The sequence below is a fragment of the Anabrus simplex genome, chromosome 1 (assembly GCF_040414725.1).
Source record: "Anabrus simplex isolate iqAnaSimp1 chromosome 1, ASM4041472v1, whole genome shotgun sequence".
NCBI classification, from domain to species: Eukaryota; Metazoa; Arthropoda; class Insecta; order Orthoptera; family Tettigoniidae; genus Anabrus; species Anabrus simplex.
The window spans coordinates 159335918-159351413 of record NC_090265.1 but is presented as its reverse complement, the minus strand read 5'-3'; the positions used below and the strand labels follow the sequence as shown (position 1 = coordinate 159351413).

Sequence of the window (15496 nt, the reverse complement as noted above, 5' to 3'; positions counted from 1 at the left end):
TATGCACCATACTGAATGCTTCTCGATGTATCACAATGAACAGGTGGGGTGGGGGGGTGGGGGAAAGGGGTTCCTGCGTGTAATTAGGTGATCTCATTGTATTATTTTAGAATAACTAGTGTATTTTCCATTGTTACAAAATTTGAAAGTGATATCTTAAGTGGGTTTTACAGAATAAATTATTTAGTGAAGGTACTCCACAATATACCTGACAAGCAAATTATTCTAGGTTTCGCCAGACAGTGAGTCAAAGATAATCCGTGGGAAAGGGTTAAACAGTGTCACCTACCCCAACTTAACCATGTATTGTGGTGAAATGAAATGGCGTATGGCTTTTAGTGCCGGAAGTGTCCGAGGACATGTTCAGCTCGCCAGGTGCAGGTCTTTTAATTTGACGCCCGTAGGCGACCAGCGTGTCATGATGAGGATGAAATGAAGAAGACGACACATACACCCAGCCCCCGTGCCAAAGAAATTAACCAATGATGCTTAAAATTCCCCACCCTGCCGGGAATTGAACCCGGGACCCTACGACCAAAGGCCAGCACACTAACCATTTAACCATGGAGACGGACATGTATTACGGTACAATGATGACATATCAAGTGCCAGTAGAAAAGTGATAACCTTCTCGCTATAAATTCACACAGGAATAACCTTACAGAAATTTAAGCAGACATGAAATTTTACAAAACTAACCTCTGAAATCAGAGATGTGCTCTGCCATATCTTGAGGTGTATCACATTTTTACTTCATTCCAGTATACAAAAAATACAAGCTGGTTATTTACACTTGTGAAATATTTTATTTTCATTCTATAATGAGTAGTACACTACTTACTTCTCACCGTAGTCACCATTTCCGTCCAAACACTTTTGGAATCTTGGCAGCAGTTTTTTGATACTTTCGTCATACCAGGTCAGGTCCAGTCTTCGTAGCCAGCGGTTCACCTCCGCTTCCACCTCTTCATCAGTCGAAAACCACTTGCCTCCAAGGTGCAACTTGAGTTGTGGAAAGAGATAAAAATCACTCGGAGCAAGATCCAGAGAATAAGGTGGATGGGGGAAAAGGTCCCATTTGAAGTTCTGCCGTAAATCCTGGGTCCTTTGAGCTGAATGGGGGCACAAGTTGTCATGAAAGAGCAACACTTTCCGAGACAGAAGGCCCAGGCGTTTTTGTTTCATTGCAGCTCTGAGCTTTGTACGGACCGTGCAGTACCTCTCAGCTGTGATCGTAGTGTGTCGGAGCAGGTAGTCAACCAGTAAAACACCATTACTGTACAGTCCCAAAAGACAGTAGCCATAACATTGCCCGCAAAGGCTGAGGTCTTGGTTTTTCTGCTGTTGTTGTTGCACATTGCTAGGTTTTTTTCCATACCAGGCTTTGTTGTTTTGTTTCTGGAGTTGAAACATTCATCTCCAGTGACAATGTGGGAGAATACTTGATCTCCGTCTCTTTGAAACATTTGCAAGAAAGGTTGGGCCGCCTCGATCCATTGTTGCTTATGAGCATCATTAAGCAAACATAGGACCCATCTTGCACAGACTTTTTGATACTGTAAGACATCTGATAGGATCGTTGCAAGAGAGGAGCGTCCAATTTCCATACCTGGAGGCTGTCGATTCATTATCTCATCAATGCTGACGTGTTTATCTTTGTCCACCACACTCCGAACTGCAACAGTGGCTGCATTGCCTGTAGTGGTAACGGGCCTGCCGCTGCTCCCTTCATCATACACATTTTGCCGTCCTTCTGGGAACCACGAACGCCAGTGACAATCCATTTGGATTCTCATGGATCCTTCACTATAAACACAATAATGAGAGCCGTTTCATTTTTCGCCGCGAAAAAGCGAATAACAGAATGGAGTTCACAAGCAGACATGCTTTCAAGTGGTAGCTCCATGGCAGCTCGCACCATACTGGCGAATGCGGAGAAAGCACATGCTGCTGAAGGTCAAGTGCAGCCACCATACCTCACTGAAAGTTCCTACAGTACCAACTTAATTTAAAAACATGTGGTTTGCAGAAAAAAATTAGGGAGACTTATTTATTGGATGGCCTTCATAAAATTAAGCAATCTTTTACTTAGCCTTTATTTCTAACGAGTTAACAACTGCTATTGACCAAGTTATTTACGTATTTGTTATGAAAACATGTTCTCCTCTTTCATTTCTAATTTTCTTTACGGAGCAGCAGTTGACGGGTAACTTATTACTAATCAACTCCGACATTGCATTCGAATGTCAACAAGAAAGCTTGCAAGTGCATATAGCGAGAAAACTATACCAAATGCAGCATTTTGTGGCAAACGCTTCAGTTTTCTTATTCAAACAGTGTTACCTACCCCAACTTAACCCTGTATTGCGGTGAAATGAAACGGTGTATGGCTTTTAGTGCCGGGAGTGTCCGAGGACATGTTCGGCTCGCCAGGTGCAGGACTTTAGATTTGATGCCAGTAGGCAACCTGCGCGTCGTGATGAAGATGATATTATGATGAAGACGACACACATACCCAGCCCTCGTGCCAGAGAAATTAACCAATGATGGTTAAAATTCCCAACCCTGCCGGGAATCGAACCTGGGACCCCTGAGACCTAAGGCCAGCACACTAACCATTTAGCCTTGGAGCCGGACACGGATTATGGTACCATGATAACATAATATCAAACGCCAGTAGAAAAGTGATAACCTTCTCGCTATAAATTCACATAGAAATAGCCGTACAGAAATTTAACCAGACATGAGAAATTATAATCCAACCTCTGAAATCAGTGATGCACTCTGCCATATCTTGAAGTGTATCACATTCCTACTTCATTTCAGTACAGAGTATTAAAATTAAGCGATCTTTTATTTAGCCTTTATTTCTAACGAGTTATCAATTGATATCGGCCATGTTATTTATTTATTACAAAAACATGCTCTCTTTCATTCTGATTTTCTTTACGGAACAGCAGTTGACAGGTATTACTAATTGACTCCAACATCGCCTTCGAATGTAGACGAGAGCTCGTAAGTGCACATAGCAAGAAAACTATACTGTTCCGAAGATGATCCATTACATAACCTTCTCGCTATAAATTTACACGATAATAGCCTTTACAAAATTTAACCAGACGTGAGAAAACAAACTAACCTCCGAAATCAATGATGCACTCTGCTGTATCTTGAGGTGTATCCCATTCTTACTTAATTGCAGTATTTAGCATTAAAATTAAACAACCGTTTACGTCAGCCTGTACTTTTAACGTGTTAACAACTGCTATCGGCCACGTTATTTACACATTTCTTACGAAAATATGTTCTCTTTCATTTCCATTCTTCTTTACAGAACAGCAGTCGACGGGCACTGAATGTCAACGCGAGAGCTCCCTAGCGGACATAGCGAGAAAACTATACCAAAGATGATCGATTGCATGCAATATACTGTAATGGCTGGGTCCAAAAATATCAGTAAGGGGGAAAAATTGCGCATGCTTAATCTCTCGTAATAACTGATGCACAAGTGATAGAGCTCTCGCTGTAACTGAAGGATAATACCTGCACACAGTTTACTATAGGAATTTTGAAGGGGCAGACAAAAACTGACGTAATAATGGGGTTCTCGTTATATCCCATACTCCCTATAGCGGACTTCTACTCTAATAACTCCACCCGGTAAGTGCCCAAATCAGCATATTTGCTTCTTCTAATTCATAGGTGTCTCACTTTACCTAAAAAATAAAAAACATTTTATTGTTCCATTTCGCCTTCATTTTCCTGCAAATGCTTTCTGATTTCACTGGGTACAAATTTCAATGATGATGGCAGAAAACCCTGACGTGCTGTACAGAAGCAGCCTTCAGATTCGTGATCAGTGCAATATATTTAGTCAAAAACTCATTTTCATGCAAACCCCAGACAAAGAGTCAAAATTTGTCGACCTGTATCATTATTAATATTATTATTATTATTATTATTATTATTATTATTATTATTATTTTATCCTACTACAGTATATAACAGAAATGAAAACTGCTGTTAAATGCTGAAATACAGAGCAGAGATCTATAGAGAAACCTCATATTATCTACCTCTCTAGAATCTACCCATGCTGCGTCCAGCAAGCCAACGGATTCAAGAAATGAGAGGCATATTTAGCTACAATGACAATATACTGGGTCCAAAGAAGAGCCCAAAAGTGTTGAAACAATATGGTCCATAGACAGTCTAAAGGATGTGTGTGTGTGGGGTGGGATGTAAAAATGTAGCACGTCATATTCAGATACACAAAAATTTAAGACTGAAATGACAGTGGGTAACAAAGAATGAATTTAAGAAACATAGCACTAAAGTACAATTTGAAATAAATGTTGTTTTTTTCAATGAATTCATCTTTGAAAATGGGCTATATTTAATCAAAGGAATGCTGAAGATTATATTCTTACCTGGACTAAAGGTTCATCATTCTTCCGTGCATAAATAGCATCCACTCGAGCTCGATAATAAAAGTATCTCTCCCCCTCCAAGTATGGTGCTATACATATTTCTCCAATTTTAGGATGTCTTCCCAGTGGAGAATACTCTTCACTATTCAACTTCGTAAACAAAAATTTCAGAGAGCTTACGGTATCCTCATCAGTACTCTGAGCCCAGAAGTGACCTGGATCAATAACCTGGAAGTCAAAACACGTATCCTTCATAATTAAATTCTTTTAAATGTTATTTAACACACAATTTACAATTGCAAATCAGCGGGAAGGCTTTACAAATGATCTCTAAGAGATATGACATGAGTTTACACAGCCAGCCAAGAAAGCAAGTTTGCAGGTTGTTAAACAATGTTGAGGTTTTAGTGTTTACTAACATTTCTCCCGTTTTATATACAGCCTCAATTAGGAGAGACCTTAAGGTTCTTAAGGCGACACTCTGGGAATAAAAATTGATATTTTGGTCATTTTGGTGAAATTTCTTTTATAAATGAAATTGAAAGGACTGAGTTTCTTTTTTCTTGTCACTAAGTTATCCCGCTGAATTCAAAAAATTTAGGACTGTAATAATGCCTTGTTTGCTGATTGTAATCTTACATTTAAATCCCATTTTCCTCCCATTATATTCTGCCAAATGTAACAAAATTAGTATGGTATATGTATCACAGCTATATTACGAAACCTGCAAAAGGAATTTTTGATTGCAGAATTTTTTCACGTAGTACGGATTTGTTTAAGTCCAAAATTTTAGAACGTAAAAATTACAAAAACTTTAGTATGATATATCTCCTTATATAAATTATATACAGAAAATTTGATACGTAGTGCTTTTAAAAGAAGTAATCAATCAATCCAATCAATCAATCAATCAATCAATCAATCAATCAATCAATCAATCAATCAATCAATCAATCAATCAATCAATCAACCAACCAACCAACCACTACTGATCTGCATTTAGGGCAGTCGCCCAGGTGGCAGATTTCCTACCTGTTATTTTGCTAGCATTTTCTTAAATGATTGCAAAGAAATTGGAAATTTATTGAATATCTCTCTTAGTAAGTTATTCCAATACCTAACTCCCCTTAGTATAAATGAAAATTTGCCCCAATTTGTTCTCTTGAATTACAACTTTATCTTCATATTGTGATCTTTCCTACTTTTAAAGACACCACTCAAACTAATTCGTCTACTGATGTCATTCCCCGCCACCTCTCCACTGAACGCTCGGAACATACCACTTATTATATGTTACAAACTTCATAATTATTCCGTATTAAAAGCTGTTATGACTTAAAATCCAATTAAAGTATTTTATTAGTCCATCTATTCAATACTATCCACTTATAAGTGGTTACAGATACATACAATTACAGACACCTTTGAGACATGTTTTGCCCTTTCTAGACGGCATCTTCAACCTTAATCTTAAAATACTCACCTTAAATATTAAAACAAGAAGTAGCCTATTAGCCCTGTTACCTTACAGAATATGCTTAGAATTCTGGTACACTAAGGGTGGCGTGCACCATCTTGGAGTAAATTACTACAAAAGTAGCGTTTACTAAAGAAGTCCATACTACAGAAGTAAATTACTACAGGAGTTATTTACTCCGGAAGTAACGTCGGAGAGTTGAAATACAATTTACTCTTTTAGTTACTACTATAGAAGTAGCGTTCATTACTCGCCGAGTAGTTTTGTGTTTGTGTATCTTCTTTAAAGAAATCTAAATGGATGAGGTTATGTGCGATAGGAAACGGGGGAAAAACGTAAGCGAAAAAGATAAATGCTTGTTAATAGAGATAATGACAATCTATGCAAAGGATATAGGGTGTAAGAAACACAACATAAAGATGCTGGATAAGAAAAGAAATTCATGGAAAGTCGTGACAGAAGAATTCAATGCTTCGAGTGACGGAATGTGCAGTGAAGAGCAAGTTAAGATTCTGTGGAAGGACTTAAAAGCGAAGGCGGAAGCAAAGCAGAAAGTCATGGAAATGTGGGAAAAATTAAAACTAATAGTGGTTTCTTCATACAGATCGCCTACATCCATACCGAAATTTTCCCATTTTCACACCAGGCAAATGCTGGGTCTGTACCTTAAGGCCACGGCCGCTTATCGTTGCCATAAGACCTATCTCTGCTGGTGCGATGTAACGCAAATTAAAAAAAAAAAAGACAAATACCTCTTCCGACTTCTGAAAAGTTTACCGTTGTCACCGAGAGGGCAAAAAATGGGAATATGCGTGCAAGTCACAGTCAATTGCACCCACGATGTGTGGAAACCTGCCAACGTGAAGAATATCCTTTTATTTTCCGAACAATCATCATCATTTGCAGGCGTACCTCCCTCTTAGCCTCAACTAGTGCTTTAACCACGCGATGAAAAATACGGCCAGCAGTTGTGCGGTAAACATTAATTAGATCACCGGCAACTGTACTGAAATGTTCCGGTACGAAACACTCATAGGGCACACAGCAACTGTAATTTGAAAGATACAACAAAATTAAGATAGGAATTCAGCTGTAAGTGATCTCCAAGTAGATTTAGAAGGAAAGTAAAGGATTCCTTCCTAAGACCAAAAACAATCCTGTAACGACTGTAACTCTCCGTGTGCACATTATACGGCTCTCGCCTTTCACGCACTGTAGGCCTACGCAATATTACATTTCCCATCGTTTTCTGTGTCAAGATCAATATAATCTAAGTAATCCATAAACACATTTGAAACGTCTTTCCTCTCATATACGGCACGATATCATTAGTCAACAAGTCTAAACGTAGCTTACTCCATGCATGACGTGAGAGTAAATTCTAACCTACATTCGTGCGTTATTTACTTCTTTAGTAATATACTACAAGATGGTGCTCTTCAACATTTTACTCTTGTATTAATTTAGTCCAGGAGTATCTGAAAGGACTAAAATACTTCGGAAGTAATTTACTCTCGTATGGAAGTCGCCGAAGTCAGGAGTACTTTACTATGGAAGTAGAACTTACTCTTGGTATTAAAAGTTGTGAATAAAATGTCATTGAAACACTATCACTTCGCATTCTAAAACCATGTGCTCAGAGAATGAACGGTCCAGTAGGCTAACAAATGTTCTCTACAAGGAGCCGTAAACACAATGTGACCACATGATATTCTGCATTTTAGCCTCACGATTTTATACAGAGGTTCCAGTTCGCACCTCATTTTACAACCTAGGAGTTTAAATTGCTTTCACATTAAATGACAACAGTAGCTGCATTACCACGGCTTACAAGACATAGTTCCTGTGCATATGAAATCAAATTTCCTTTGTTAGAACATATGTTTTTACCATTGCATTTGGAGAAATAGGAGACAGTTCAAAGTGATATTCAATAAGGATTCCACAATTTTGTATAAGAAGAGGATCTGGTTTTAGTCTCTCAACATATGGTTTTAGAAAGACTAAGTGACAGTGTTTAAATTACATTTTATCACAATTTTTATTTAGTAGTCCATATGTCACACTTAGTGTACCAGAATTTTAAGCATATAAGGTCACAGGGCTAATTAGCTACTTCTTGTTTTAATATTTAAGGTTAGTATTTTAAGATTGAATAAGGCTGAAGATGCCCTATAGAAAGGGCGAAACATGTCCCGCAGGTGTCTGTAATTGTATTTGTAACAACCTATAAATGGTAATATTGAATAGGTGGACTAATAAAATACCTAATTTGATTTTAAGTTACATACCGCTTAGCCGAACAACTCTTCTCCCTTCTCCCATGTCTTCCCAGCCCAAACTTCGCAACATTTTGTAACACTACTCTTTTGTCGGAAATCACCCAGAACAAATCGAGCTGCTATTCATTGGATTATTTCCAGTTCTTGAATCAAATAATCCTGGTGAGGGTCCCATACACTGGAACCATACTATAGCTGGGGTCTTACCAGAGACTTTTATGCCCTCTCCATTACATACTTCCTTCATCCCCCAAATACCCTCATAACCATATGCAGAGATCTGTACCCCTTATTTACAATCATATATATGTGATTGCCCCAATGAAGATCTTTCCTTATAATTACACCTTGGTACTTACAACAATCCCCAAAAGGAACGTCCACCCCATCAATGCAGTAATTAAAACTGAGAGGACTTTTCCTATTTGTGAAACTCACAACCTGACTTTTAACCCAGTTTATCATCATACCATTGCCTGCTGACCATCTCACAACATTATAAAGGTCATTTTGCAGTTGCTCACAGTCTCTTAACTTATTTATTACTCAGTACAGCAAAAAGCCTTTTCTCTGATTCCACTTGTTTACACATATCATTGATATATGAGGACATAAAGGTCCAATAATACTGCCTTAAGGAATTCCCCTCTTAATTATTACAGGGACAGAAAGCTTCGTTTACTTTAATTCTCTGAGATCTCTGAGATCTATTTTCTAGAAATATAGCAAACCATTTAGTCACTCTTTTGCCTAGTCCAACTGCACTCATTTCTGGCAGTAGTCACTCATGATCTACCCTTTCAAATGCCTTAGATAGGTCAATCGCGATACAGTCCAATTTACCTCCTTTCCCAATACTTACATGCAATGCATGTCAAACTGACTGGCCTGTAATTTTCAGCTTTATGTCTATCACCCTTTCTTTTATACACAGGGGCTACTATAGCAACTCTCCATTCATTTGGTACAGCTCCTTCATACAAACAATAATCAAATAAGTACTTCAGATATGGTACTATATCCCAACCCATTGTTTTCGGAACAGTATATCCCACAATACCATATCAATTCCAGCTGCTTTTCTACATTTCAACTTTTGTATCTCACTATAAATGCCATTTGATTTGATTTGTTTATTTATCATCAACAGAGTTATTGATTCTCCAATTACAGATGATATAATACATTCAAATAATAACAATATTAACAGAACTTACTACTACCACTAATTATAAATAAGCAATATATAATATATACATATTTACAAAACACATTAAGAAGGGAAAAAAAAAATGTTTTGAAATGACCGAAGGAAAGGAGTATAACTTTCAGTTACTAAATGGGCAGAACAAGATACAAGGAACACTGTCTATGAAGTGTCCATAAGTTGTCTGCGAATTTCACTAGCTGATGAGTGAAATATATCCACTATCCGATAATTTCGTTCAGGGATCTCAGGGCCTGCATAAACCAAGAGTTCCTATGTGATTCCGTTCTGCACCTGGGTAAGTGAAAGGTGACAGCCTGTCGGGTATTGCGGGAAGGAACATGAATTGGTAGCAACTGGAGTAAATTGGGACAGTCAAAGAAATTACCGATACATTTGTGTATGAGACGTGCGTTGACATACCTGCGCCTAGTCCTAAGCGACTCAATACACATATTTGTACAAAAATCATAATCTGTCGATGACAGCTTGATACCCAAACACTTTTTACTAATCCATTTTGAGAATCTGATCTGTACTCGCTCTAAGGCATTAACTAAGTATTGCTGTGAGGGGATCCACACTTCAGAACAGTACTCTAGACTAGATCGTATAATACAGGGTTTTCAATGGGACAACAGATTTAAAACTCTTGCAATTCCTTTTGAGGAAGCCTAACGTTTTAAATGCCTTGTTAACGATATTTAACACATGCTCATTGAAAGACAGACCATTTTGATTACTAAAAATAATACCAAGATCGTTAATTTTATTAACACGCTTCACTTCTTGTATCCCTACATTATAATTGAATACATTAACTTGCATTTTTCTCGTGAAGGATATCGCACTGCACTTTGAAATATTTAGGGTTAAATGCCAGTTTTTGCACTAATCACTAATATTTATATCAGACTGTAACAATTTGCAATCACTCATCTTTTCAATTACCCTGTAGATTTTAAGGTCATCAGCATAGAGCAGGTAGTTGCTCGAATGGATTTGTGATGGCAGATCATTAATAAATAGAAGGAAACATAAAGCTCCCAGTAGTGAACCTTGTGGGACGCCAGACATAGGCTAATAAGGGCGAGAAATGATACCCTCGTATTTTACCGAATACCTTCTTTTGTTAAGATAGCATTTAAACCATTCAAGCAAGCTTCCATGAATGCTATATGCTGACAACTTAGTCAGAAGAGCATTATGCTGCACTGAGTCGAAAGCCTTGGAAAAGTCCGTGTACACGGCATCAACCTACTTGCAATTGTCCAGAGCGCTAGATATGAAGTGGGAGTACACAGCAAGATTGGTGGTAGTTGAGCGTTTCTGGACAAACCCATGCTGGTTAATATTAATTAAACCACTGACTGCACTGTACACGGCTTTGTATACGACGGTAAATTTTAATACTTCTTTAGTAACAGTCACTTCCTCTATCTGGACATTACCGGGCGAGATGGCCGTGCGGTTAGAGGTGCACGGCTGTAAGTATGCATCCAGGAGGTAGTGGGTTAGAATCCCACTGTCGGCAGCCCTGAAGATTGTTTTCTGTGGTTTCCCATTTTCACCAGGCAAATGCTGGGGCTGTACCTTAATTAAGGCTATGGCCACTTCCTTCCAACTCCTAAGCCTTTCCTGTCCCATCGTCACCATAAGACCCGTCTGTGTCGGTGCGACGTAAAGCCAATAGAAGAAAAAATCTGGACATTATCCTTGTAACCAACAATCTATATATATAAAAGAACATGCCCTGACTGACTAACCGGCCCGGTGGTGTAGGGGTAGCGTGCCTGCCTCTTACCTGGAGGCTCCGGGTTCGATTACCGGCCAGGTCAGGGATTTTTACCTCGACTTGAGGGCTTGTTTGAGGTCCACTCAGCCTACGTGATTAGAATTGAGGAGCTATCTGATGGTGAGATAGTGGCCCTGGTCTAGAAAGCCAAGAATAATGGCCGAGGGGATTCATCGTGCTGACCACACGACACCTCATAATCTGCAGGCCTTCGGGCTGAGCAGCGGTTGCTTGGTAGGCCAAAGCCCTTCAAGGGCTGTAGTGCCATGGGGTTGGTTTGTTTGTTTGTCTTGACTGACTCATTCATCAACATGTTATGGTCCAAGACTACGCTCCTTCTTTAATTTCATACTGGACCTTTTCAGCTGTTTTACACATAGCACATGCACTATGAGAGACTATGTCACTATAGCACTGCTTGTGGCTTCAAGTAGCCTATGCAGTGGCCACGACGGTATGCACTAGCCTTGCGTCTTAGTAGGTGTGCTAAGTACCAACTGATGAGCCCAACTTAGCACACACGAGGGCGAAACGCAGGCAACCAAGAATGAGTTAACTGGAAAATTTATAATGTCCAATAACGAACCATTATATCGGTATTATGAGTGTAATTTAGTCGTAAATAGCTTCGACGAAGGGAAGATGAAACACTAGTAATAAGTAACCGAATGTGCGGTACAGGCTATATAGATGTAGCTTGCATTCTGGAGGTCATAGGTTCGAAACACATCATTGGCAGCCCTGAAGATCGTTTTTCGCTGGAGTAGAGTGCATGAATATTGATAACGGATGTAATAAAGCATCAAGTCATATTACATATTTACTCTAATAATTCCCGGATGGCTTTTCTAAAAATAATATTAAATTCAGGATGCACAGATTATTTGGAACAAGGATGGCAACAACTTATTTCTCAACAACAATAGAATCTTCTGTTCGTGTCCCTGCACACAAAGACTCGAAGACATGGCTTCATTCTCGCTTGGACAGTCAGCTGTCTTTATTGGATTTGGTGTTAGCAGTTCGCAAATGAATATTTGTGTAACAGAAAACACTTACCATCTCTATGGGTTGTTACTGCTCATATACAGGGAGTAAAAAATTAAAAACAATTGAGAAAGCCCAAAAACAAGGTAATGAAACTCCTTTATTGGAAGCCACTGGTAGATGCTTAGCTATTCATGGCCAAGTAGTGAAGTATCTAGAAGTGGAAGAATAATTGTGCAAGTACATCAAGGAGAAGTAGTCATTTTGTTGTGCGGTTTCCACAGAAATGTTTAAGTTAAATGCATTAGATACAGTAAAGGAAATGAAAATGAAAGGCTTCAAAGCTGGTTGAAGTTGACCGACTTGATGCTTTGAAAGAAATTCTCTTTCAATAGGAGGAACAGACATCTGTCAATGGCTGTCTTATGTACACAAAGAGAAAATTTCATTATTCTAACATTCTAATATTACATCATCAATTCGTGGCAGCAGCATAATTATCAACTATTGCAAGCTGGCAATGAAGATCAGATTCCAGTTTATTTTGAATTGCCATGTAACGCAATGATAGCAAAAATGGAGAGAAGTGCATCTCTGTAAGGATGACTGTAACAAATGCCATAACACACTTCCTCCTACACATACTATGGAAGTCAGGTTAGTACATAGGAAAGATTCTGACTTCAATCAAAGACTTGTATTAATTACAGTAAAACCTCGTTAATTTGAAGTCGTTGAGACGCAAAAGTCAGACTTCGAATTACGTGATTTCGAATTAACCGCCAACATGTACTTCTGAAACGCCAACCCTTGCAGCGTCACAATATATTCTAAGACCCGTTACTGCATTCGATTAACCTTGATTCACAGTTGAAAGCTCTAAAATGCCATGGTAAAAAACTATTTTCAAAATGAATCCAACAAGAAACATTTACAGTATTCAAATAATGCACTTGGATAACTCACCGGCAAACATAACCTCATGCAATGAAATCGAAAGAAAGAAAGAAAACAAAATTCAAAGACGAAGAGTGCTTTATTCACTGGATTACTGTACTGTATGCATTTTAGATACCTTGTGCTTGCACGGAAAGTACCCGATGCCCTTATCGAACTTATCGCAGCTTATCGAACTTTCCTATGATGAGGGGAGAAAATCTCTCGCTTCCATCCACATTACAACAACAGTACAGTGACTATACTTGTACGATTTCCCGCCATGGCACTTCTACGATCCATTAATGCATCCAATCACCTTGATTCTCAGTTTGAACTTTTCAAATGCCATGGTTAACACTTTCAGAAATTTATCCAACAAGGAGAATTTACATTATTCAAATAATGCACTTGTATGAAACAATGACAAACATAACCTCACGCAACGAAAGGAAGAAAAACACGATTCAAAGACTAGGAAAATTTATGCTGGCTCCCCTATGCAAATGCTATATCTTTTGGATTACTGTAGTACTGTCTGCATTTTTAGATGCCTGTACTGGCGTGGAAAGTGCCCGATGCCCTTAAAACATCGTGGCTTTTCGAACTTTCCTATGAAAGGGGAAGGAGGTCTCTTGCTTCCGTGTGCACTGCATATCAACACAATACATTTCCTGGCTGGCAATTCTCTCCTTTAAAACCATAAGTCCGTTTGGCCTCAGCATTTTAAAAAATTATACAACAAACAATGCAGTTTCATCGGCACTGACAATATTGTTTGGTGCGTACGAATTGATCATAGGCAATAAGCCACGCTTTTAAGCCAACTGTCGGCATCGCCAGGGTTAGCGGATTCTACCTCTCCCCACACTGCCTGCTACATGATACTGTGGCGTTCCTTAAAACGCCGAATACAAAATAATTATGATTCCGCTCGAACATAGCAAATATGAAGCACACTGTAGACATGCCGAAGTAGGTGAAAATGCACAAAGTTACTCCATGTTCTGGAACAAGCGTTCTTTTATGACGCAGAGAAATTTTGAATTTAAATTACTCTATAAAATACTATTTTTTCAAAATGTAGACAGTTTCGAATTAAAATTCTGAATTTCAGTAACGGGACCGACATTGTTCTTCGAAATACGAATGATTCATATTTCGAATTAAACTATTTAAATAACATGCAAAACTGTACCGCATGTTTCTGGGAACAAGAGCTGCTTCGAATTAGACGAGATTTTGAATTATCAAGGTTCTACTGTATTATTTTTCACTAATAGCAATTTATTCATTGTATGATTTTATTTTAAATAATGCACCAGCAGAATAGATATTTCAATATTTTATCTTATATGGTGCAGCTAGTCAGCTCAGCTTTTTGTAAAAACCAATAGTACCTAGATTAAGATTTCTTAGTTGTATTCGCTTAAGTAAAGCATGTTTAATGCTGAAGATGGAGGGAGGGATATTCAATTATGGCCTTGTAATGATAAAGTAGCAAAAGTTTTAAAAAGCACTAGAGAATACTTCAATACTAAAAAAGTTACAATTGCTTCTTTACTGCACATTTTAAAGAAATCTTGTTTATCTATTCTCTCTCTCCACTTCCAATAATTTAACAGCTACTATAAGAATCAGGAAAGTGTTCAATGCTTATGACATGCTAATGGATGTTCAAAACTCACATGCGACACTTTCAGAGGAAGATGACTCATGTCAATGCTGGGTAGAACAGGCACCATCATACGAGGAACAGTTGATATAGTCTTCTCTTCATCCTGATTCTCTGCCTTGAAAGGGTCATCTTTTGAAGAGTATAAACCCAACTCCTTGGAACGTTTTGCAGCTTGCTCTGCTCTGTAACACGGGTCAACATGGATTTTCCTTTTTTCTTGTTTTTTACTGTTGTTTTATATGTAATTTGTTCACCTGAATCCGAAAATGCCCTTACTTTTGCCCTGTCACGTAACAATTTTCAATAATTTCAGTCATTGTGATTAACAAGATATTTAAAAAAACAATATATCCAATGAAATAGAAACACAAATATTTGAACATAAAAAATCACGAAGTTCATTTTACATCATTTTGTATTAGCAGATGACAGTATATCATCAGATGGCACCACGTTCCAATGGCGGTAAAAGTTACATTAACCAGTGCTGAACAAGATATTCTAACGCATGTGTAGAAGAGAGCTTCAGTGAGCTATTTTGCCTGTTTTTGTACATTTGTTGTGCAATAACCATACAAAGACAGAATGTGTTAAGTGAGAAAGCATACTATTGAATGCACGAATAAAATCTATCCAACTCTGAAATGGAAACAGATACTTTTTTCTGACGCGAGGATTTTACGTCGTGTATATACGGGTAGAGT

General features: G+C 38.2%; 1 protein-coding gene across 1 annotated transcript in view; it reads right to left on the bottom strand.

Annotated features, from left to right (window-relative positions):
- Nucleotides 1-15496, bottom strand: part of spn-E (spindle E) — a 323333-nt gene that overhangs the window by 131114 nt on the left and 176723 nt on the right. The window contains exons 16-17 of the mRNA XM_067157868.2: nt 14803-14974; nt 4431-4658 (exon numbers count right to left, since the gene is read on the bottom strand). Of these exons, the coding sequence (XP_067013969.2) occupies nt 4431-4658; nt 14803-14974 (400 nt within the window). The remainder of the gene's footprint in view (nt 1-4430; nt 4659-14802; nt 14975-15496) is intronic.